General features: G+C 37.4%; 2 protein-coding genes across 3 annotated transcripts; both read right to left on the bottom strand.

Moving 5' to 3' along the window:
* On the bottom strand, positions 7232-8348 carry LOC105162747. The gene is made up of 2 exons (XM_011080867.1): positions 8016-8348; positions 7232-7819 (listed from the first exon to the last, which is right to left on the bottom strand). Exons 1-2 carry the CDS (start codon positions 8346-8348, stop codon positions 7232-7234), a joined length of 921 nt encoding a protein of 306 aa, XP_011079169.1.
* LOC105162628 (probable WRKY transcription factor 31) lies at positions 16497-18907 on the bottom strand. Of its 2 annotated transcripts, none has more exons than XM_011080705.2 (5): positions 18512-18907; positions 18293-18394; positions 17733-18161; positions 17460-17573; positions 16497-17211 (listed from the first exon to the last, which is right to left on the bottom strand). In XM_011080705.2, exons 1-5 carry the CDS (start codon positions 18734-18736, stop codon positions 16564-16566), a joined length of 1518 nt encoding a protein of 505 aa, XP_011079007.1. In that variant the 5' UTR covers positions 18737-18907; the 3' UTR covers positions 16497-16563. The 2 variants fall into 2 exon arrangements, with proteins under 2 accessions (XP_011079007.1, XP_011079008.1); XM_011080706.2 differs by having other exon boundaries at positions 17733-18158.

Below are 24799 nucleotides of genomic sequence, written 5' to 3'. Positions count from 1 at the left end.
GGCAGAATTATTTTTAAGTATTCGGAATCATATATAGAGTAATACTCACAACTAGAACATAAAGTTGCTGTCATAAGAGGGAAAAGAGGTACTTATTAAACCTGTCATTTGGTCGATGCCCACATTTGCAGTATCGTGTTTCAAACTAGCGAATCATGTGTTGGGAAGTATTGAATCAACATTAGCAGATTTATGCTGCACAACAAAAGGGACAAACATGTACATTGGGCGACTTGGAAGAAATTGTGTCATGGCACCGCAGTAGAAGGTTTCGAGTTTCATTGTTTCAAGGCGTTTGATGTGGCATTGTTGGCTAAGTAAACGTGGCACCTGCTTTCGCGGTTGAATTCTTTGTTGAGTAGAGTGTTGAAGGCAAAATATTTTCGTCTTCAACATTTTTTGAAGCGGGAGTGGGGGCTAACCATTACTGACTTGGTGTAGTATTATAAATGCTCATAAGTTTTTATAGGCGGGTTATTTGGCAGATGTTCGAGGAGGAGTCTGTTAACTTCAATGTATTTCATTATATTCATTATAAGCAGTAACCGTGCTTTACTATACACGCTTTTGATATTCATGTTTTCTTTGTTTAGCAACTAATTAGTTTTAGTTTAGTTAGTCATTCAGCTTGCAGTTTATTAGTTAGTTAGTCTAGTTCGGTTTTAGCAGTTAGTCACTTGCTTAGTTATTTAAGTGGCACTTGGTTGACTCCAGCTATATCTCACTTGAACTTGCTACTGTTATAGATTTTTCCTTCATCCGGAAGCACTACTCTGTTCATTCTCTATACATTTTTCTTCCATGGTTGAGTGTACTACTCTCTTCCATCCTCTATCTTATCATGGTATCAGAGCCATCTTTTGATGATTTTTGATGCTCTCACTTCATTTCTTCAACAGTAAAAGTAATCCTTAAGACGATCAACAATCAACCTATAACAATAGAGTCCATCATGACCAGACCCACAAAACTAGGAGAAAAGGGGAAGAAAGTTTGGATCTTTTACAGATGCAGATCACTGAAAATCATGGTGCAATCTTGGTCGCAAATGTGGTGTCAGGAACAAATTATCCACCGTGGATTCGATTCATCAAGAGAACCAAGATGAAGTTGGGGTTCATAACGTGCAGTAGCCCCAGACCGGCAGAAAACTCTAAAGAATATGAGCAATTAATTAAAACAAATTCCTTGGTAATTTCTTAGATCTTGAACACTATCTCGAAAGATATAATAGAGTCTTTCTTTGTATTGACACTACAAGGGAGTTGTGGTTGGAAATAGAATCCAGATATAGAGTAAGTAATGACCCTTTACTACATCAATTACAGAGAGATATCACCACAACCACTCAAGGACACTTTTAGTGTCAGCGTATTTTGAGAAATTAAAGAAACTTTGGGATAAATTGGAATATTTGGTGACAACAACTTCATGCAGTTGTGGAGCTTCTAAGGAGTTGCCATAATTGAGGGAAAATAGATCACTTGATGCAATTTTAATGTGTCTGAATCACACCTTTGAAGGCATTAGAGGACAAATTCTAATGCTGGAGCTTTTGCCAATTATATCTAAAGCATATGCAGTGGTCCTAATAGAATAAAGACAAAGAGAAATCAGCTCAATATTTTAGAACTCCTTGCATAATGTTGCAATGCAAGTAAGAGGATTCCAGACAGGAAAAGAAAATGGGGCCAAAAATCGACTCAATAAAAGAATTGCACAAGAAAAGAAAGGACATATATGTTATTACTATGGGAAGTCTGGGCACCTAAATTAAAGTTTTTTTAAACTTTTAAAGTATCCTGACTGGTATAAGGTACTTATAAATTTGGAAAAAGAAAAAAAGAAAAAGGCTGGAGCTGGTTCCAACAAAATTTTGAGCACAGTTGACAGTCACACTCCTGGGTAGGAATCAACTCAAAGTTCCATAGATGAACCAGCAGTGGCAGAACTCATAAGAGGAGAACTAAAGAAATTTATGGAGGGTGTTGCACTTGGTACCTTTGAAAGAACAAGAATAGATGAATTTGAGGATTTTTTTAGGTAAGTCTGTCCTTAACTTTGTGTTGAATGCTCTAAAGTTTGGGTTATTGACAGTGGAGTTACTTCAAACATGTGTACTGATGTGTCTCTTTTCCAAAATCCTAAGAAACCTAAATCTGATTTATGCATCCATCTAGTAGACGGCTCTAAACAACATGTAGATACTGTGAGAAATGTTCAACTTCCAAACAATATTCTTTAGCCAGTGTACTACATGTGCCCTCCTTATAATTTAACTCGTTTTCTATTAGAAAATTATGTGATAATTCAAATGTTGAGTTCAAATTTTACCCTTTCTATTTTGTTTTACAGGACCACAGGACTAGTCAAATTGTGGCAGTAGGAAGGCTACTAGGAAAAGTGTACATTTTGGATGCAAATTCTTTCAAGATTGACACCATCAATGACTCACTGGAACTTTCTCAAGAACAAGGGCTCGCTGCTAGAACTTTAGATGTAAATCTATGGCATAAAAGATCATGTCACACATCTATTGTCATACTCAATCATCTAAAGTTTTTAAATAAGACAAAGCCATCACTTGACTTGTGTGAAATCTGTTCTCTTGCAAAACAACCTAGATTACCTCTTTCTCTTAATAATAAACAAGTTGCAAATGCGTTTGATCTTATACCTATGGACATATGGGGATCATACAATTAACCTTCTTTATCTTATTGTACTTATTATGCTTACTTTAGTAGATCATCATAGTAGAAGTATATTGGCATACTCAATGAAATATAAATCTCAAGCCTTGTCTGTTTTAAAGGTTCTTCATAAAATGATTTTTACTTAATTTGAGAAAATAATTAAGACTATTAGATGTTATAATGGTACAAAATTTTGTAGTCTTGAATGTCAGAAATTCATGATGGAGGAAGGCATTATTCACCAAAGAACTTGCACACATGCCCCACAATAAAATTAAATAGTTGGAATTAAACATAAACACTTTGCTTCAAATTTCCCGGGCACTTACGTTTCAGTCCAATATGCCTACTATGTTTTTGTATGAAGCTCTTTTCACTGCAACTTATAAAAATAATAGATTGCCTACACAGGTATTAAACTGGAATCAAAGTTTTACATAGAAGATATGAACACATGAAAGTGTTTGGAACATTATGTTTTGCTACTAATATGTAGCTTCATAAGACGAATTCTTTTATTGCAGAGCCATCAACGCAATGTTTTTGGGGTATGCTTTTGGACAAAAAGGATACATGTTCTATGATCTTAACACACATTCCTTATTTATTTTTGGGGATGTGGTCTTTCATGAAGGAGTTTTTCCTTATGCACAAAAATAATTGGACCTTGTTACTTGTGCTTTGCCTATTAACTTGGATGATGCAGGTTTTGGGCCTTCCAAAACTCAAGAAATCGCTGAAGACAGTCTAGATAATAACTCAGTGGAATTGCCTGTCACTGAATAAGAAACTGAATTGAGCAATGAACCTGTCCTGAGAAGATCTTCCAGGGTCACTAATAAACCTGCTTGGATGCAAGATTTTTACTGTATTTATGCTAACTCTAATGATTTTACTCCTTTTCTTACTTCCTTTAGTTCCTTGCATACTTGTTTCTTGGTTTCTTTATCTAATTTTTAGGAACCTAAGAGCTATAAACAAGCTTGTCAATCACAAGAATGGAGACAAGCAATGGAGATTGAATTAGATGCACTACATAAAAATAATAGTTGGGATGGTTCACTCCCTTGCCCAAAGAAAAAAAAAGGCAATAGCCTGCAATTGGATCTATAAGCTTAAACTTCAGGCTGATGGTTCAATGGATAAGTATGAAACTAGATTAGTTGCCAAAGGATACAAGTAAATAGAAGGGATTGATTACATAGATAGTTTTTCCCTAGTAGCTAAAGCTGTAATAGTTAGGATTCTTCTTGTTGTTGCAACTTCTAAAAAATTTGCTATTGCACCATGTGGATGTTAATAATGCTTTCGTACATGGTTTCTTGAAAGAAAACATATACATGCAGCCTCCTGAAGGATATGAAGTTCCAGAGGGCTATGTTTGCAAGCTAAAAATATCCTTTTATAAGCTAAAGCAAGCATCAAGATAGTGGAATGTGGAATTTACTTCAAAGTTTGAAGCTTTTGGTTTCTTACAATCTAAACATGACAATTGCATTTTCACTAAGTCTTCAATTAAAGGTTTTATATGTTTACTTGTTTATGTCGATGACATTCTCATTGCAGGAGAATCAACATCTGCTATCCAAGAAGTTAAAACTTATCTCAACGACATGTTTGCTATAAAGGATCCGGGAGCAGTCAAGTATTATCTTGGTCTAGAGATAGCTCGGTCCAACGAAGAGGTTGTAGTTACACAAACTAAGTACATTAAAGACTTGCTTTTGGATGCAAGGGATGACACAATCTAAGGCAACTTCAACTCCCCTTCATACTGGCATTAAATTTTCTTCAGCTGAAACAGGGTACTTGTTATCTAATCCTGAGTTCTATAGATGGTTGATTGGGAGGATTCTTTACTTGAGATTTACATAGCGAGATGTCTCCCATACAACACAACAACTTAGTTAGTTTATGCAACACCCATGCCAACAACATTGGGATGCAGCACATCATTTGCTAAGATATCTTAAAGGCACCCCTAACACTGGTTTATTTTTTCCTACAGGTGCTTCTCTATATTTGGTTGCTTACTATGATGCTGATTGGGAATCATGAGAAGACATATGAAGATCTCTAACTGATTTCTGCGTCTTCCTTGGATTGTCTTTCATCTTTTGGAAAACCAGCCAGTATTATCAAAATAGTATATTTTCAATAAAAAGTACCTCTCGTCTTGCTATGGAAATGGGATGAACGAGTGTGCCATCATCGCCATATTCATTGTCGTACATTCCAGCATATTGGGACAAGTTTTGACAAAGGTTGTGGCACATGAGTGTTCCATTAAAGGTACGTGTGATGGTTTGGAGGTTGTGTTATAGTGCGTTGCCAACAACAGAGAATTTATCGAGGCAGCAACATGGAGTAGATGTGTTTTGCTCAATCTGTTTGTGTGGGACTAAATCTATTAAGCATATTATGCTTGAATGTCCTTTTGCGAGATAGATTTAGGGTCTTAGTCATCTCCCATGAAGTGTAATTTCGAAATAGAGAGAGGAGGTTGCAGACTAGGTTTCTGAAACTTTTTTGGTGTTGGGGAATGAAGAGAGTTATCATTCTTTCATGCTTTTTTTGGTCTTTATGGCATAACAGAAACAAGAGATTGATGGAATTAAAAAGAATGGGTCGTTGCAGATTCTCATGGAAGCATTGACTATGTTGAATGAATATCAAGAAGTGTGAGCTAGTCAAGTTGTGTAAGATATAAGTTGTCTCTACTGAGTGGAAAACGGGTTAATGGTAGTTTAGGATCTTTCATGCATGTATATTTCGATTATGATGATCATATTTTTTTGGTGTGCATGGAAAAGATACACAGTTTTCTTATGCTATAATTTTGTGTGATGACTTCTGTATTTGTTGTTGATTTTGGATTGGAAACAAATCATTACTTCTTTCATAAAAAATTAATGGGGGTGACAATTTTAGTCCTATTGGAATGCAACTTTGTAATTAAACCCTAATCTAAAAGATTGGAACATTAAGGTCAAAATCTACCGCAAATTGCAATCGGCCAAAATTTGGGACTCGCATGAGGGGCAAATGCAGAATTCTGGTCAAATTTGCAATGTTCAATGAATTTTGTCCTTAATGTGCCTTTCTTAATTATAGGGCTTAATTTTCAAACTAAATTCAAACAGGAGCAAAAAAAAAATTCGGTAAATGTAATTTTCATAAATAGAAAAAGATATAATACAACAATCATGAATCAACTAGTGTTCCTTCGACAGGCCAAGGGATACACCACAATCTATAAAGCGCATGTGTACTAAGAGAGCTAGCTAAAGTAATGCCAAGTGTATGTTGTCTAACATCCTCCACAATTAAGCTAGCTACAATATTCGGGTTCCGCTCAGTATGCTCGAATCGCCTAAGATTTCTCTCTCTCCATATATGATAGATACACGCACCTAGTAATGCGTGATAGGACACATTGACGATATATTTACCCCTCACTTCCTTGCAGCCCACTCAACATCTGTCATCCAATCTCTATTAGGCCACGCAAAGCGTACAAGTCGTCTAATAGCGTGAAGGCATTGGCGACTGTATCGACATCGGAAGAATAGGTGTGTGTGTGTGTGTGTGTGTGTCTCCACCTCATCCTCATCACAATACACATCTACCTAAGTGAGATAACCATGGTTTGTCCATCGTAGGTAGTTTCTCCAATATAGCAAGCCATAAGATAAACATGTGGTGAGGTATCTTAAAGCGCCCGAAAGTAGTAAAGCCCAACCTACTTTCGGGCCTGGTGGATCAAATAATCGATATAGAGCCTGGATCGTAGGGATTCCACCTGAAAATCTCCAAATAATTCGATCATTATCCCCATAAATCGGTGGAAGCGTGTGAGTAATCTCCAAGTACTCTATGCCGGTAATGAGAGGCCACTACCACTGACCTCCCTGGATGACAAAGCTAAGTCTGATGGATTCATGAAGACCAATGGTGATCGGCCCCCTCATGAATCTTTCCATAAGAGGACCGAGATGATGCCATAGGTCCTTCCAGAGATAAAAGTCACCTCCATCTCCAATATGGTACTCCACTATTGGTCCCAGCCACGTTCGCAGACATACCATTTTCTTCCAACCCCACGAGCCTCTATGATCAGGGATTGTCCATATTGGAGCATCATGTAGTCGCCTTTGGTATAGCCAATCAACCCAAATGGAAGTCCTATCACACCGGATAACATCACATAATTTTGGCATATGAGAGTAGGGTTCATTGTGCTAATATCCCTCAGCCCTTGTCCTCTCTCAACCAGTGGTTTACAAACTTCTTCCACGCCACTTTGGTGTAACCACTGCTCCCTTTTTCTTTCCATAAGAAAGTCCGCAGGCGCTTCTAAATGTTCTTAATAACCCCTTTTGGCAGTCAGAAATAGACAGTCTAGAAGAGATTAAGGGAAAGCCTAAGTACCTCATCGGTAGAAGCCCCTCCTGAAATTCAAGAACCGCTAACATCTGCTCTTTCAGTCCTTGTGCAGATCGGGAGATAATAAGATGATTCTTCTCCACATTAAGTCATAGTCCTGACCACGTCCCAAACCGATCTAATCCTTCTTTGAATACTCTAATGGAGTCAATGTCAACACGGCAGAACAATAAGAAATCATCAGCGAACCCCAACTGAAAAAGACGAGAAGGCTCACATTTCCAATGGAAGGTAAAGCCTCCGTCCTGGTCGATCATCTGTAAGAATACCAAGTGCATCACTTCCATCACAAGTACAAGTAGGTATTGCGAGAGTGGATCACCCTGTCGAAGGTCCCGGGCACCTGTGAAAAAACCATGCGGTTTTCCGTTCATCCCCACCGAGAATGAGATAGTGGTGACACACTTCTCAATCCATTTCATGAATACCACTGGAAACCCAAATAGTTGCAACACAACTAATAAAAAATCACATTCTACTGTATTATAGGCCTTGCGAATATCCACTTTTAACGCACACCTCCGTGGTAACCGCATTTGATTGTAGCCGGTAAAGAGTTCCTGTGCCAACATAATATTGTCCCCAACACTTCTACCAGGTACGAATGCAGCCTGACAGGGACTAATTAACTTGTCCAACATCACACTCAATCTTTGGACAAGTAGTTTTGCAATAATCTTATACAAAACATTACAACACGAAATAGGGCAGAAATCAGCAACAGTCATAGGGGAGTGTTCTTAGGAATAGGTGCCAAAAGCGTACTGTTAATTTGCTTCAGTAGCCTCCCCGTTGTAAAGAAATTCATAACAGCATTAGTGACCTCACTCCCCACCACCGGCCAAGCAGCTTTAAAGAATCCTGAAGAAAAACCATCAGGCCTCGGAGCTTTGTCGTCAACAATATCAATATCACAAGTTTCACATCCTCCGGCGTAAAGGGCAAGACAAGCTGTGAGGCCTCCTCATCAAATAATACATGTTGTGCCCATGGTCTCATGTATCGAAAATCCATAACCTCACAGCGTCGAACTCCTCCCAACAAGAACTGATAATAAACTACAAATTCATGGCTCACAGCATTCGCCTCCATGTGAGTGGTCCCATGAACATCATTAATTTGAAGAATCCTTCTCGCAGTCCGCCTCTGTGCAATTTTGCGAAAAAACATGCGAGAACATTGGTCCCCTCCCTTCATCCACTCCATCTTAGCTCACTGCTGTAGCATAATTTGTTCAAATTTGACCGTCTTGGAATAAATAATGCGACAGCAGTGTTCCAAGAATATGAACAGCTCATCTTGTCTATTCAAGTTGGCTAAAGTTTGTGCCGTCTCCAAGAATCCTTTCACAAGTTGTATATTATGCGTCAGGTTCCCCTTCTTCCACCACTGCTCCTGAAATACAGGTTTGAGAGCCTTTAACTTTGGGTGACTGCATATATGGGAGCTCCTATAACTTCATGGTGCCAATATTCTGCACACTGGGAGTAAAATTGCCAGCCCCTCATACTTGGCCTAACAACTTGCTTTTGTCATGTCCTTTCTAAAAAATGTGTCATACATGTAAATATGTTGGTGTAATTTATAGGAAAAATCACAATTTTGGTCCTATAACTAGATGCACCCCCACCACCAGAGCCTGCATTCTTGCCGCCGACCATGGTTGCAGATCCCACCACAGCAGGGTCACTTGCAGCACGGCCGAGCAGTTCATAAACCCCCTAAGCCGTAGGATGCACCACCACTACCACCAGTGTCTCAACGACATTATATCAGTCTCCGGGATGCGAGGCAACATAACAAAATTTATTAATTGTTTTCTAATAATTTTATTATTTTTTATTATTTTTAATATTTAATTAGTTTTTTGGGTTAGACTAAGATTTTCAATCTACGATTAATGGTATGGTCCGCAGACATTATCCGCATCCCTGGGGATCCATATCGCAGATCCCATAAGAACACCAGTTATTCTAGTTTTAAATTTAAAGAGAAGAATAGTATTTATTTTTATGTAATACTAACATTTTTATCTAATATTTATATTTGTTTTTAATATGTGAAATTTTCCATTGTCTTATTGGTGTGACTACAGTGACGAGTAGATGTTCAAGGTCGTCAAGTCATAGGCAGATAAGTTTCTGCAGAAGCGATTCACAAACAACTGGAATCAGTTGGTCCGACCGCTGTGGCTAGCCGAGGAGGTATACCCCCAGCTCTTGCTTACTAGGCGAGCCCAAATTTCCAGTCAGAGTCGACGAAAAATAAGGCCAATCGGGCAGACAAGCTGGACGCAACTGCTACCGTCCACTGCAGGGGCTCGTCCTCCTTAGGGGCGCACAAGCATAAAATGGTAAGTAATTTGAACTATAGTCTTAATTTAATTTATTTTTTTAATTTACTAATTATTTTTTTAAATGATTTTTGAACAGGAGGCACAACTCGAACACCTTATCAAGCAGATGGAGGTATTCGAAAAGTGTTATAAAAAGAAGTAAGACGACTAATGGAGCAGTCCAAGGGAAGCGAACATCGCAGGAAGTATGTTATAATTTAATTTTTTAATTTAAAATTATTTTTTTTAATTTTACTAATCAATTAATCTACTCACAGGAGTTGTTCCTGAGGATGATGGAGGAACATCAGACCCAGCCAAACAGTGATCAAGATCCTCCATCATCCTCTCAAGGCTCGGTGGCCCCAACCGAGCAATAGTTGTGGTTGTCAGCTCCAATGCTCCATCGCCCTTGCCACTACAAACGCCACGCCCCGACCTTGATGATGGGGTCACGACGCTAGAGGAGTGGATGCAGCGAATGGCGACCACTTGGCCCGCTCCTCCGCCGCGCCGTCCCAACTGTCCTAGCCTCCAACTGATCCCCCAACACCCACAACGACGACGAGGACAAGAAAGACGCTATCGATCGCGGGAAGCTGATTTAGATTATGATTTCTTTTTATTTATAAAAATACAATATTTTTATTTTTTTAATTAAATTATTTTTTTTCTTCCTATATGAAATGTTATCAATATAATATTTTACATTTAACAAATTAAACTATATATAACAAAAAATGCAATAATTTATTTTTACAAAAATGAATATTAAAATACATTAAACACAAATAAATAATATAAAAAATATTTTATCTTTGTAATGGCTTTTTTAACAATTTTTGAATAATAATTACTATCATATAATTACGAAACAGTTCCAAAGACCGTATAAAATAGAGTTATCAATTTTTGAAAAGGCCTCTCAAAAAATCATTACTAAAGCAGTATAAGAAAAAGTGACAAAGGTCGATGCAAAACTAAATCAACGTTCACAACAAGAGCCACAAAGGCCGTTGTAACATGTGCTGAAAAAAGTATTACAAAACTCGTGATAAAAATCTTTACAACATAATGCACGCCAGTTACAAAGGGAGTACAAAAGATTGTTTTCAAATTGAAGCAATCTCATAACTATATGTATTACACTAGCCGTTCCAGTAATATATCAAATTTAATTTGGCAATTCCAAAAACAGGTCCAAACTCACTTTTTTGCATCTGGTCAAGTATTGTAACGGTTTCACAGGCGTTACAAGTAGTAATGGCCGCTAGCTAAGCCATTACAAATATTTTGTAACGCTCACAAAAGCCGCGGAAGGCTGCCATTACAATAGTCGTTACTATTAATAAAAAACTATTACAAAATATTTATATGATCGTTAAAAAAAATTGTATTATATATAAAATAATATTTTTGTAGTGTGGATTCAATTAAGGCACATTTTGGTCCACATGAGTTGCATAATTAATTATAATATAATTGGTTTTAGAAAATGTTATTAAAAAATTATTTAATAGGCATAACGGGTAATTAAATAAAATAAATAATTGCAGTAGAATTACAGATTATAAGTTTTATCAAAATCTAAGTTTAAAATAAGTTACTTACAATTTAATTACTGAAAATGCAGCAGGCAACAAAAGAAATTGTATTTACACATAAATTTAAGGGCAAATTGCAATTTTCATCCAGTTTCTTAGGGGCGGTGGCGTTTTCAGTCCAGGTCTTTTCCAAAATAAAATAGTAGAACAGTAGTTAAAAAATTTTGGCAATTTTAGGACAAATTACCCTAAATCAGCCGGAATTATGCACGTGGGGGGGCACATGAGCGTTTGAAAATTCGGGGAAGCTTATGTGTTCGATGAAACCGCTTACGTGTAAAAAAAAAAAAATAGGTCCACATGATGTGGCAATGCTGACGTGGAAAAAAATCCGCATCAACTTGCCAACGCGGACATCGTTGGAGGGAAAAGAGACAGCACATCTTTAGCACGTGTTGTTGTCTTCTCACCTGTTTTACAGGCTAGGGTAAAGAAAGAGGGGTAAAAATCCCCAGCCAAATCCCTCAATGTAAAGAAACAAAAAGAGTGAAAAATGAAATTACTGAACTCTAGCACGAAGGAAAAGGAAATTTTACTACGGTAATCGATTGTGGGAAGATGGTCGTCATTCACGTAGACAGGTATGTGAATATGCCTCCGCCTGCTTATCGTAAGTGGTTCCTCCATTTTTTTTTTGTTATTTTGCTCGCATTATGCTTAGTGCTCTCAGAATAGTATTTAAAGGAAATAAATTTGCTATTGTGAAAAGGGAAAACATGGTCCCCATAAAGATGATTGTTCTTTGTTGTTTTGTCTGTGTATGTCTGTTTTTTTTTTTTTCTTTGTATTGCTATTTTGTAAAGTGGAAATGTCGTCCCCCATGAAATTGCTATCATAATAATATAATGTTGGTGTTGGTATGGTGTGTTGTTATTGCTATGTTGCTTATGTTTCTTTTTTTTTATGCTCTTTTATAGACCCTGAAATAGAATCCGTAACTGTAGTTGTGTTCTAGGGGGGTGAACATAGAAACATGCCTGTTGCAGCTTGCACTGGTGGGAAAGTACAGAAATTTGATTATGTTAATGTGACTCATATGAACAGGCAAAATCTTGAACTTTGTGTTGAAAAATGTGGGGTTTCTAGGGAAGGAATAAGGTTTTACATAATAAAAATGGTGGCTTTAAACTATTGTTCAGTGATGAAGATATACTAGAACAAGCTTTTAATCACATGCAAACTAGGGAATTTACAGTATATATCGAAGATACGCCTCCAGAACCTAATGAGGTTGCTGTTGAAACTGGTCCAGTGAGGGGGGAAAAGGGTAAAACAAAGGCAAAGGGGAAGGGAAAGGAAAAGGGAAAGGGGAAGGTGATGGATAAGGAGAAGAGGAAGACTAAAGTAGTGGAGAATGATGACATAGTGATTTTGGGAGTTGTAGGAGGAGGAAATGACATGAATGCTGAAAAAGGGGGTTTGGAGAATGATGAGATTAATAATGAAACTGAGGCAGGGGGTGTGGATATATTTGAAGAAAATGTAGAGTTTTTAGACAATGAAAATGATATAGGTATTGTTAGTGGGTCAAATGATGCTGAGGTAGACAACTTTGAAAATGAATCAATTGATATGGTGGCTAGTGAGAATTATCTAGATGAACATAGGCAGTCAGATGATGAGGAGAAAAGGCCTAATTTTGTTGCATTCAATCCAGATCAAATGTATGATCCTGCACTTGGGAATGATTTTTAGTTCTAAAAAAGAGTTCAAAAAAGCAGTGCAATCACATGCAATAAAAAATAAGAGAACTGTCAAGTTCACTGAGAATGATTCCTCAGGGTCTATGCTGTGTGTTCTAGGGAGGGATGTGAGTGGAAAATACATGCAACAAAGTTGAAGAATGAACAAACTTTCCAGGTTAATCTGTACAAGGATGAGCACACATGCCCACAAGTATTCAAAGTAAAAAATGTGAAAACTAGTTGGCTAAGTGAAAGATATCTTCAGGACTTCAAGTATAATCCAAAAAGATGTGTAAAGGGGTGGAGGGTAGACATCATGAATGAGCTTAGATGTCATGTGTCTAGAGATCAAGTGTACAGGGCCAAGAGAGAAGCTTTAAAGAAACTGGAAGGAAGCCCGGAGTATCAATTCACAAAACTGTGGGATTATGCAAAGGAGCTTAGGAAAACAAACCCTGGTTCAACTGTCATATTGGGGATTAATGATGAAAATGGGCAGAACAGATTTGAAAAGTTCTATGTATGTTTCAGTGCTTCGAAGCAGGGGTTTTTGGGAGGTTGTAGGCTTGTTATATGTGTAGATGTTTGTCATTTGAAGGGACCTCATAAGGGAATATTGCTAACTGCTGTAGGGCTGGACCCGAATAATAACTTGTACCCCATTGCATATGCTGTGGTCCAGAGGGAGTCTACAGACACATGGGAATGGTTCTTAACGATGCTGAAACAGGATGTGTGTATTCAGAGGGACAGTGAATACACTTTTATTTCAGACAAACAGAAAGGACTCATACAGGCTTTTCAAAGTGTCTTTCCTAATGCTGCACACAGGTTTTGTGTACACAATAATTTCAAGAATACGGGTTTTAGGGTCTTGCATATAAAAATACAATGTGGAAGGCAGCAAGAGCAAGCACAGTGGGGGAGTTCAAACTAAGAATGGAAGAGGTAAAGAAGTTAGATGAGAAAGCTTTTGATTGGTTGAATGAGAAGCCCCCAAGTGAGTGGAGTAAGTCACATTTTACTGAATTGCCAAAATGTGATATGTTACTTAATAATTATTGTGAAAACTTCAATGCAAACATAATGGATGCAAGAGATAAGCCTATTTTTACAATTCTAGAATGGATAAGGGAATATCTAATACGAAGATTGCAAGAAAACAGGGAAAAAAAACATCCAAGAAGTGAAAATAGGGTAAGCATGCTCACTTTTTATGGGTGTCTAATCCTATTGTACAAATTGGTTGACAGTGTGTTCAATGCTATTCAATTAGGTGACTATACCTGCTACAAATAGTGGAGTAAATGATCAACCATCAATTTTACCTCCAATTGTGGAACAACATGAGCCAATGCAGCATGATGTCGAGCCAGAAATACTGACAGAACCTGGCCTTACACCCACTCCACCATGTGTTCAAGGGCCTACGATGTATGAACAATTGCAGATGGCCAAGACAAACATATCTTTCCAACCCCAAGTGACATTGCAACCGAGACTCAACATCAGGGCACCTCCTCCAATGACTGGTACCAGTTTCATGCCCTCTTTTTCAAGCAGGCCAACAGCTCCTATTTCCAAGACAATAGTGAAGGAGCATGGGAGAAAGTGGGTTGACATCTCTAAATGGCCTTCCCAAAGTTCTGAGAATCACGGGCAAAAGTAGTCTATTTCACACTTGTAGTGGATTAGTTTTTGTGCACTTGCTTTTGTGGATCGGTTTTTGTGTTGTGGTGGTAGGAATGGAGTCAGATGATTAGTTTTTGTGGATAGTTTATGGTGGTAGGAATAGAGTCAAATTATTAGTTTTTGTGGATAGTGTTTTTTAGTTGTGCAAGTGAAGTGAAATGTCATGAAGTCAAACACATTGCAATGTAAGAATTTTTGGCAGAAATTATGAGTTTTGTTTTTTGTTTGCATTGTGCAAGTGAAGTGAAATGTCATGAAGCAGGGGTATTTAAGTGTTTTGTTTTTTGTTTGCATTGTTGAAGTTTTGGTTAGCAGAAATTTTGCCAGAAAGTATGAGATTACAGTCCAGGTACTTGCAGAAATTATGAGTTCACAGTCCAAGTTCACTTAAATTCTGTTTGCAGAAATTTCATTACACATAACCAAATGGTTAAATATGAATTTGTAATACAATTAATTGAAAGATAAGACTAAATACTAAATACATTACATTGAAACAGGGGAAAATTCCATTACACATAACCAAATGAGTACATATGAATTTTGTGATACAAGTACTTCAAAAATACCAAATACAATACATTCAAACACTTGCTAAACATAGTACAATATGAACTAAGCCTAACCATCTTCTTCATCTTCTACACCCTACATTTTTCTTGTTGCTTCTTCAAACACAATCCAACACTCACCCAAATGCACATTATGCAAACACTCACCCAAAGTCTTCCATGCATGAAATTTAGTTTCAAAATTTCAGCTTCCATTTCATTTTTCTTGCGCAATAAACCTGGGATAATTGTACGCGCCCTTCTACACATTGGAGGGTCCTCCTAATAAAAAAAACCACACCGACCCATCTACAATCAGTTAAGAAAATAAGAAAAATATAATGAGGAGAAAATTCAGCAAAGTGGAGATGAACAAAAAAGAAAAACAAACTTACATTGTAGTTTTTACATGAATGGAATGTCCTTCTAGGATTAATCTCAATCCATGAGGTCCGAAGCACTGCCTTCTTTCCACAATAGCAATCGACGAGATATGAAACACTGCTCATCTTCAATTCCTTGCTCAATTTCTCCTTAAATCGTGTCTTGGGAGCGAATTTTTTCTTGCGTGGCAAAGATTGGGAGCGAACTAGGGTTCTTGCATAGCAAAGATTGGGGGTAACTTGTCAATGATTTTTGCAGAAGAAAACTTGCGGTTTTAATCTATGGGCAAGCTAAGTGGCCTTTTTTTCCACGTTAGCTTTGCCACGTCTTGTTGCCCCTTTTTTTTTTACACCTAAGCCATTTAACCGGACACGTGAGCTTCCCCCAACTTTCAGACGCTCACGTGCCCCCCATGTGCACAATTCCGACTGATTTAGGGTAATTTGTCTTAAAATTGCCAAATTTTTTTAATTATTGTTCTACTATTCTATTTTGAAAAAGACCTGGACTGGAAACGCTACCACCCCTAAAAAACTGAACGAAAATTGCAATTTGCCCTAAATTTAATCTATTCAATCGCAGGATCAAACAGACACGAGCAAACAGGTAATAAGACAATAAATCAAAATCTCTCCTCCTCTGAAGTGTTCCAACTTGTAGACAATTTTGGGAAGGTTCTATTGACTAATTTGACTCCTTCCTTCACTTCCATTTGAATAGGACTTCAAATATAACATATTATATATATATATATATATATATTATTTCAAGCATGGATCACGCCGTACACTCCAGGTCAAGAATAGTTCAACCCTGTCATAAATTTCCTCTCTTGCTAATGTCTTTTCTTCCGAACTATTTGCTTATTGACATGCACGGACAATTACGCAAAAGGGCATTTGACAAAATCCACAAAACATCTTCAAAATTCCAGATCGGTACAAAAACAAACACCTCTTTTTCTGTATTTCTTGTTATAGCTTACATATGTAATGCTCTTTAGCTGTTTACATCAATTCGGATTATTACATCAATGAAATCAATGAGGCAAGAAAAAGAATTGTAAGATGTGTGATTTCGATCTTTTCTATAAAAGAGAACTCTCCAAGAAAAAACCAAAAATACTACATTGGCATACATAAAAATAGGACTAATTGCATGGATGGAGTATCAGTTAACTGGATAGCCTGAGCTGCTGAGTTTATTATTACCATTGCTATTATTGTCGCTAGTGTTCACACCACTAATGTTATTGGTGCTACTATTGTTGCTGTTGTTCGGACACGAACTACCCATGATCGATGTTATGGCTGCTGCTAAAGCTGCAGCGAAGTTGGGATCCGTTGCTAGGGTATTTGCTGTGTCGACGTTCAACTGGTTCTGGACTCCTTGTTTCATGGAAGAAATTAGAGGTGGTAGTTGTTGAGTCGTTTGATCAATTTCTTGAGATACTTGTAGGCCGGAAAACTTGGAGTGGTTGTACAACGCCTGGCCAAAGATTTGGGGCAAGAGGGCTGCAGGTGAATTAGGTTTCGGAAATTGTAAGGGGTTGGGGGATTGTGTTAGGTCTAATGTGACGGTGGGGAATGGGGCGGAGGCAGAGATGGTGGCCATGCTCGAGGAGCAAGGGAGGAGCGTCCGTGCTAGGAAGTTTGAGTTCATTAGGCCGTCAGCACTCGGCATTGATCCAGAGAGGAGCATTCTCGCGGCAGATGATGTTGTCGAGGCCATAGCCATGGCTGCAGGAGGCAGTGGATGGTTGTGGTTGCCCTCGTAGGTTGTTATTAGGACGCTTCTGTCATCTGCACATCTCTGGACCTGCAGTTGAGACGACTATGTTAGTGTAGAGAATTTTATAGTGATATCCTACTAAGATATTATAGAAAACCTATGATGATCATCAAAACTAGATAAAACACTGATTTGAAATAAAAGGGTCGACATCCTAGACCCCCTAATTATCAAAAATTACTCTACATATATATAAAATTAGGACTTTGCAAGAATGATCAAAGCCTCAAGACTGATGGTGCTAAAAGCTTTAACAGTGATCAAAGCATCCATACTTGTTTTCGGACAGGGCAACCAGCAGCCATGGTGCAACGGTAGTATGCACGAGGGCATGGATTTCCCTTCGCCATCTTCTGCCCGTATTTCCGCCATTGGCATCCGTCTGTCATCTGTTCATCATTCACAAGCCAAAACAACATCGAATTACATGCTACTACAATGCAAGAAATCAATCAAACATCCTCAATAAGTGAAAGATGATCATTCAAACACAAAGATAATGAAATCAAAGTCAAACACACACGCAGACATATATATATATAGATTACCATGGGAGCCTCTGAGCGGGCTCTAACCGAAACACGGGCCTTCCTAATGGTGGCCTCAGTAGCTTGATCAACACTTGTATCAGGAGACCGATTGTTGAGCTTAGGAATCTTGTTATCAGGACCAAGATCCTCCCCTCCTCGGATTTCCTTGTCTGCCATCGGCCCCTCGGACGAAACATCATCAGTGTCAGGTGCCACTGCCAGTCCAAGATCCATGAATTGTCTGGAGACCACCTTCCCATTTCCATTGCAACCTCTGCGTTCCTGTGCACTGCCTCCACCGTTATTATCACTTTGCTGTTCTTGCATCAGTGTCATCAGATGCCTCTGCAGGCCTTTGTAGTCGTTTGTCGCTTGATTCAGCATCTCCTTCAATCGCTGATTCTCTGAGTTCATTCTTTGCAGTTCAGTCTTCAGAAATCCCACCTGCTGCCATTATAAATTTCCTCTATCAATACCACTACTCATCAACTCTCTCTCTCTCTCTCTACACACACACACAGACACACACTAAGTGCGTATTTCTAAAGGGTCAATCTTAAATGCTCTATATATCTCACCTCAGTTTTCCCTCTTTTATTGTTAGCGTTGGAAGATATTCTGTCGTCTGCTACTGACTGATCGCTGCCGGTGTTTGCAGCCGTCAGAAGATGCAAACCAGTCTGCGTAATTCAGACCAGAAACCAACTAATAAAACTCAGAGAAGAAGAGATAAAAACACGCAAACACACACATACACACAACACGCACTAATTAATATTGCCTATGGACATACTTACATTAACATTAAAATCCATGAACGACGAGGGCCCATCGGCACCATCATCGGAAGTGGGCTCGCAGCGGCGGGCTTCTTTCTTGTCGGCGAAGAAGTCCATCTCATCAATGATTTTCCGTCTGTCGTCTATGAGATTATGATGATCATCAGGGTGATCATGGGTGGTGCAGTTAAGGTTTACGGGGAACTGGATGCAGGTGGGGGGCGATCGGGCGGAGGAGTCCATGGACGTCGTTCTTGTTAGACGGAGGAGGTGGTGGTGGGTTTTGGGGCGGTGGGGGTGGTGAGAGTAGTGTGATCTGGATCAAAGGAGAGTCCACTTCCTTTGGCCATATATGGTAGAAGGAAGAGATAGAGAAAGTGGCAAGTCTTGCAAATGACTCGGCAATAAAATGGGAAGATTGAGACTAGAGAATGAAGACCAAATACAAGGTGAGACGAGAGAGGATTAAGATAAGTTTTAAGTTTTGTTTGTCGGTTTCTTTTATTTCTTTATTCAATTTAATTTTTAAATATATACGTATTATGTGAGAAAAATAATTTAATCTCAGCTGTTATTATTTTCTATTGCATCACGTATTAGAAATTTTTATATTTTCAATTCTCACGTGATTTTTTCGTTCAATAACCAATTATGGAGATCGAAATCGCGGGATTGTAGTCCAACATGGATTTGAACTAACAATCCTGTGACTTCTTCTTTAATTATTAATCATGAAGTCACGTAAGGACTTAAAGAAAATTTATAAAATATAATATAATGAATTCGTAATAAATGAGACTGAATTAAAAAAGTTTTAACATATGGGTCCAAAAATGTGTATAATATTTATTTTCATTTTCAAGTTATCTCCGAAACGAGTCAAAACATACTCAATATTTGCCATCATTTAGAAACACATTGTCTAGGTGTTTTAAACTGTTTTAACATAAATGCATACATATATATACACACATATATATAAAAAAGACATAATTTGACAATAAAGAGTAATTTTTGTCTCTCAAAACACAACATTAAACATACAATACTTATTTTAAGTTATCTCTAAAAACAAATCTGAATATACACACTATCTCTAATACACACTTATATCTTCACAAAACACTAAGAAAACGAATTCAAACATTATCGTGATTTTTTACTATTATGCGTATGACATTGAAAAAATTGTAATTTCTATCCTATAAAATAGGGAGTGATAACACTTTCTGGTTCACTTGAAATTCAATTGATAATGAATAATCATAATTGTTTTTAAAAAAAAATGACATATTGATATATTTGTGGCTGAAAATTGCCAATTTTGGCTGAAAGTTATAACGTGCATGCCAAATTTCAAACCTTTTGTCCAGCAATTTTTCATTGTGCAATTTAATGGAGGAACAAAACAATTGTTATTTGGTAAAATATATCTTGGTGCTATAGTTTGAGTATTTTGATAATTTTATCTTTTTTAAATTGTAAAATAAATCTGTATTTTTCTAACATTTCGTAATTTTTATTCTTCTAGCTAGTGTTGCATTTTACAAAAGTCGTCGAAATAAAATCATGTGCCCTTCACGCATTTCATTTAAATTTGGGTTTTTTGTTTTGATTAGTAGAATTTTGACAATATGAATGAAAATTTAGAAAAAAAAAAAAAATAACGTGCATTAAATGTCACGTCAGATTACTGACTAAGAAAAGGAAGAAAAGTTATTCGTTCCCTCCTTCCCTTGTCTCTTTATAAGTTTTTATTTTTAATAAGAATTATGAATTATTATTGATTGAATTAAATGAACTATTACGGAGGAACCAACGTCTATTATGCATAGAAACAACACACTTATTATTCTAGTAAAAATAACACACTTATTATTCTAGTGGAAACAACATCCCATGCATAAGATGGAGTTTGAACCCATGACCTTTAAGATCGTGAGACCTCAACTTCACCAACAAAACTAGGTCCCGTTGGCGAAAAACCTTAAAAGAATCTGGTGATTGAAAATAAGGACACATGATTAATTTTGGTGATTTTTTCAAAATTTGGCACCAAAAGAGCCAAAATATTTAAATATTATAAAATTATAGGACTATTTTGTAACTCTAAAAAGATAACGGATAAATTAATATATCAATATGCTAAAATTACAGGGCCAAAAATGTTGTATTTGAATTTTCAAAAGCAGAAACCCACGGATTTGTAACAGCAACAGTCATTGAATTCACTTTCAATTTGGTTTAGTCTGCATTTGAATGTGATTTATTGAGAAAGAAAAACTGCCACCAAATTTTACTGCTGCTTCATTTCATTTGGACGGTTTCATGTGGGGAAATTACTGCCATTATGTCCTTCTTTATTGCTGAAATTTTTGGAAGCCTATATATAGGCTTGTCCATTCTTCATTTGAGACACACCACAAACAACAAACTCTCATTCTTGAGTTTTCTCTAATTCCCTCTTTCGGCTTCTATATTGTGTCTAAGATTTGAGTCTCTTGTTTCGATAACAAGCTTCTGAGTGTTTGATCGAGGTGTTCTTCGGTATAGTGCTAAAACCGAAAGAACTGTAACCGTCTTATCCTGGGAGAAATTACGTTGGATCCGGTGCACTGCTGATACGGGGCGTATATTTTCTTCAAGGCAAGCAGTAATTCTGCGATTCGGTTAAATTAACGACTTCAAATTGGACTGAGAATTGTTACGATGCAATTCTCGTTGTTAGTTTTCGATTCAAATTTCTTGTTATAAATAGCGTTTCTAATTATGTTATGTTATCTGTTCCAACGTGACTTTATTTGCTTTTGATTTCTCAAATCCGATTGTAATATTTCAAAACGTCATTTCGATTGCTTGAAACTAAATATTTTTCCAACAGTCTTGAAGAAAATATACATGTTTTGAAAAATCGAATTTTGTCGTTGGAACTGTTTTGGAAAATGCTATTTTCAAATTCTTTATTTGATACATTACTTTTAGTTTTCAAAAATACTAAAGATGGCCGAGCCGATTTCTGTTGCAATTCCGATCACATAAAAGGTCGACTTGACCGGTTTACCGGACAAGTTTTCAGGCCAATTTTTCAAACGCTGGCAACAGCGAATGAAAATTTGGTTGACGATGAAAGGACTTTTGTCAGTGATTCAGGTGATCAGACCTGAACCTACTGATACCGATCCCAAAACTGTTGAGATAGCGCAGTGGACAGAAAGGGATCAAATATGGAGAGGAGCGATTTTGTCAGCCCTGTCAAATACGCTCTTCGATGTCTATTGTTTCGATTCTTACACTGCTAAGTCTCTGTGGGATGAGTTGGACCAGAAATATAATACTGAAGAGCAAGGGCTCGAAAAGTATTATGTTTCCAAGTTCATGAGGTATCAAATGGTTGAGGACCGGTCTATTGCTGAACAGACTCATGAGATTATCAACCTTGAACATGCTCTGACTGATGCTGAGATGAAACTTCCCAAGAAGTTTCTGGTCATGTCCATAGTGGACAAATTTCTCAAATCCTGGGAAAACTTTGGCATGACACTCAAGCATCAGAAAGGGAGATTGTCTCTAGATGATCTTATGATTGCTATCAGCATTGAGGAAGAACATAGAAATCAAATGCACAAGATGCCTGTTGAACATCAACCAAGGGCCAATCTTATAGTGGGAAAACAGAAAGTGAATAAGATTAACTCGAATTCAAAAGCCATCAATAAAAGCAAGGCCTCCAAAAATAAGAAACCAAAATTAAACAAACCATGCTGGAACTGTGGGCAGGTTGGACACTGGGCCAAGCTTTGTCCTAATAAAAAGGCCAAGACTGGGCAGGCAGTTGTAAACATGGTTGTGGGAGGTTCTAGCAGTGCTAGCACCTCAGGAGCAACTGGTGGGTATGTATCTGTACAACCCGAACTCTTGACAATTTACAAACCGTATGATTGGTTGATTGACACTGGAGCGAATGTGCACGTTTGTGCTTATAAATCTCTCTTCGTGTCTTATCAGGCCATCAGTGGAAGGACAGTAAGCATGGGGAACTCCAGTACAGCTGAAGTACTTGGGATAGGAAGCGTGGACTTGAAGTTTCCTTCAGGGCGCATTCTGTCGCTGAAAAGAGTTCATCATGTACCCACTGTCAGAAGAAACATTATTAGTAGTTCTGTAATAGTTAGGGAGGGATATGAATTGGTTTTCAAGTTTAATAAAGTTGTTATTCAATAATTTGGTATTTTTGTTGGTAAAGGCTACTTAGACGATGGCTTGTTCAAAGTTCGAGTTGATAATAATAAAATTGATGTTTCTGATTCTATTATTTTGAATGTGGAATCTTCTACTTTGTGGCATAGTAGGTTAGGTCATTTAAATTTCAATTCGATCAAACGAATGATGAATTTATTTAAATTTCAATTCGATCAAACGAATGATGAATTTGAATTTAATTCCTAGTCAAAATATTGAACGAAATTACAAATGCCAAGTTTGTGTAAAAGCTAAACAAGTTAGGAAACCCTATCAGTCAATTGAAAGGGATTCGGAAATACTTGATTTAGTTCACACTGATATTTGTGAGTTCAATGGAGTTTTGACCAGGGACCACAAACGATATTTTATAACCTTTATAGATGATTGCAGTAGATACCGTTATGTGTTTCTTATGAAAAATAAGGATGAAGCCTTAGACAAATTTATTTTGTTTAAAAATGAAGCAGAAACCCAAACTGGTAAGAAACTTAAAATACTAAGGTCCGATAGAGGAGGAGAGTATGAGTCGAGTAAGTTCAATGAATATTGTCAAACTTTTGGCATTATTCATGAAGAGACTCCTCTATATTCCCCTTCGTCTAATGGAATGGCTGAACCAAAGAATAGAACATTCAAAGATATGATTAACAGTCTCCTACTAACCTCCGGGTTACCAAAGTATTTGTGGGGACAGGCTTTGAATACGTCTTGTCATATTCTGAATAGAGTCCCTCTAAAACACAATACGAGTACTCCTTTCGAGTTGTGGAAAGATAGGAAACCAAGCCTGAAATACTTTCGAGTGTGAGGGTGCCTAGCAAAAGTCCTAGTCCCAGAACACAAACGAAAGAAATTGGGTCCTAAGACTGTCGATGTTGTGTTCTTGGGCTATGTGGAGACAAGTTATGCCTTAAGATTTCTGGTTATTAAATCAGAAATTTCAGGCATTGAGGTCAACACAATAGTCGAATTTCGTGATGTTGTATTCCTAGAAGATGTATTTCCTTTAAAAACAGGAATACCTTCTAATGTTTCGCTTGATGATTCACTTGCCTCCACATCTATTCCTGAACATGTGGAAAAGATGTCGAATGTGAGGGTTGGTCCTAGTAGTTCTAATCAGACTCATGAGGAGTCAGATGAACCTAGACGGAGTAAGAGAGCTAGGGTCGTCAAGGATTTTGGAAGTGACTTTGTCACTTATAACATCGAGGATGATCCGATAACTTTCAAGGATGCTATGGCTTCTTTAGAAGCCAAGCAGTGGAAACAAGCTGTCAAAAGTGAGATGGACTCCATTGTTTCCAATGGAACATGGGTGCTAGTTGATGTCCCTCCGGGGTGTACTACTATTGGATGTAAGTGGATTTTTAAAAGAAAATTGAAACCTGATGGGACCATAGATAAGTTTAAAGCCAGATTGGTGGCTAAAGGATTTAAACAAAAGGAGGGAATAGACTATTTCGATACCTATTCTCCGGTAGCTCGATTGACTACAATCTGGGTGCTTATAGCACTTGCTTCGGTGTATAATCTCCCGATTCATCAGATGGATGTGAAAACAGCCTTCTTGTATGGTGAACTCGAGGAAGAAATTTACATGGATCAGACTGAGGGGTTTGTAGCTCATGGTAACGAGCATAAAGTTTGTAAACTTGTTAAGTCACTATATGGACTTAAACAAGCACCCAAACAGTAGCATGAAAAGTTTGATAAAACTATTCTTGCATTTGGCTTCACTGTAAATGAGAATGATAAATGTATATACTGCAAGGTTAAAGGAGATAAAATGATAATTATATGCCTGTATGTAGATGATATTTTATTAATAGGATCATGTTTAGATATTATTACCGAAACCAAGTCATTTTTGAAAAAATAAGCTTGAAATGAAGGATATGGGTGAGGCTAATGTGATTCTTGGCATCAAGTTGACTCGGTCAACTGATGGGATAGCCATTTCTCAATCTCATTATGTTGAGAAGATAATTGAGAAATTTGGTTATCAAAACAGTAGAATTGCTAAAACACCATATGATCCTTCTGTAGCTTTAAAATAAAAGT

The sequence above is a fragment of the Sesamum indicum genome, linkage group LG5 (assembly GCF_000512975.1).
Source record: "Sesamum indicum cultivar Zhongzhi No. 13 linkage group LG5, S_indicum_v1.0, whole genome shotgun sequence".
In the NCBI taxonomy this organism is placed as follows: domain Eukaryota; kingdom Viridiplantae; phylum Streptophyta; class Magnoliopsida; order Lamiales; family Pedaliaceae; genus Sesamum; species Sesamum indicum.
This window is presented reverse-complemented; position numbering and strand designations above follow the sequence as displayed.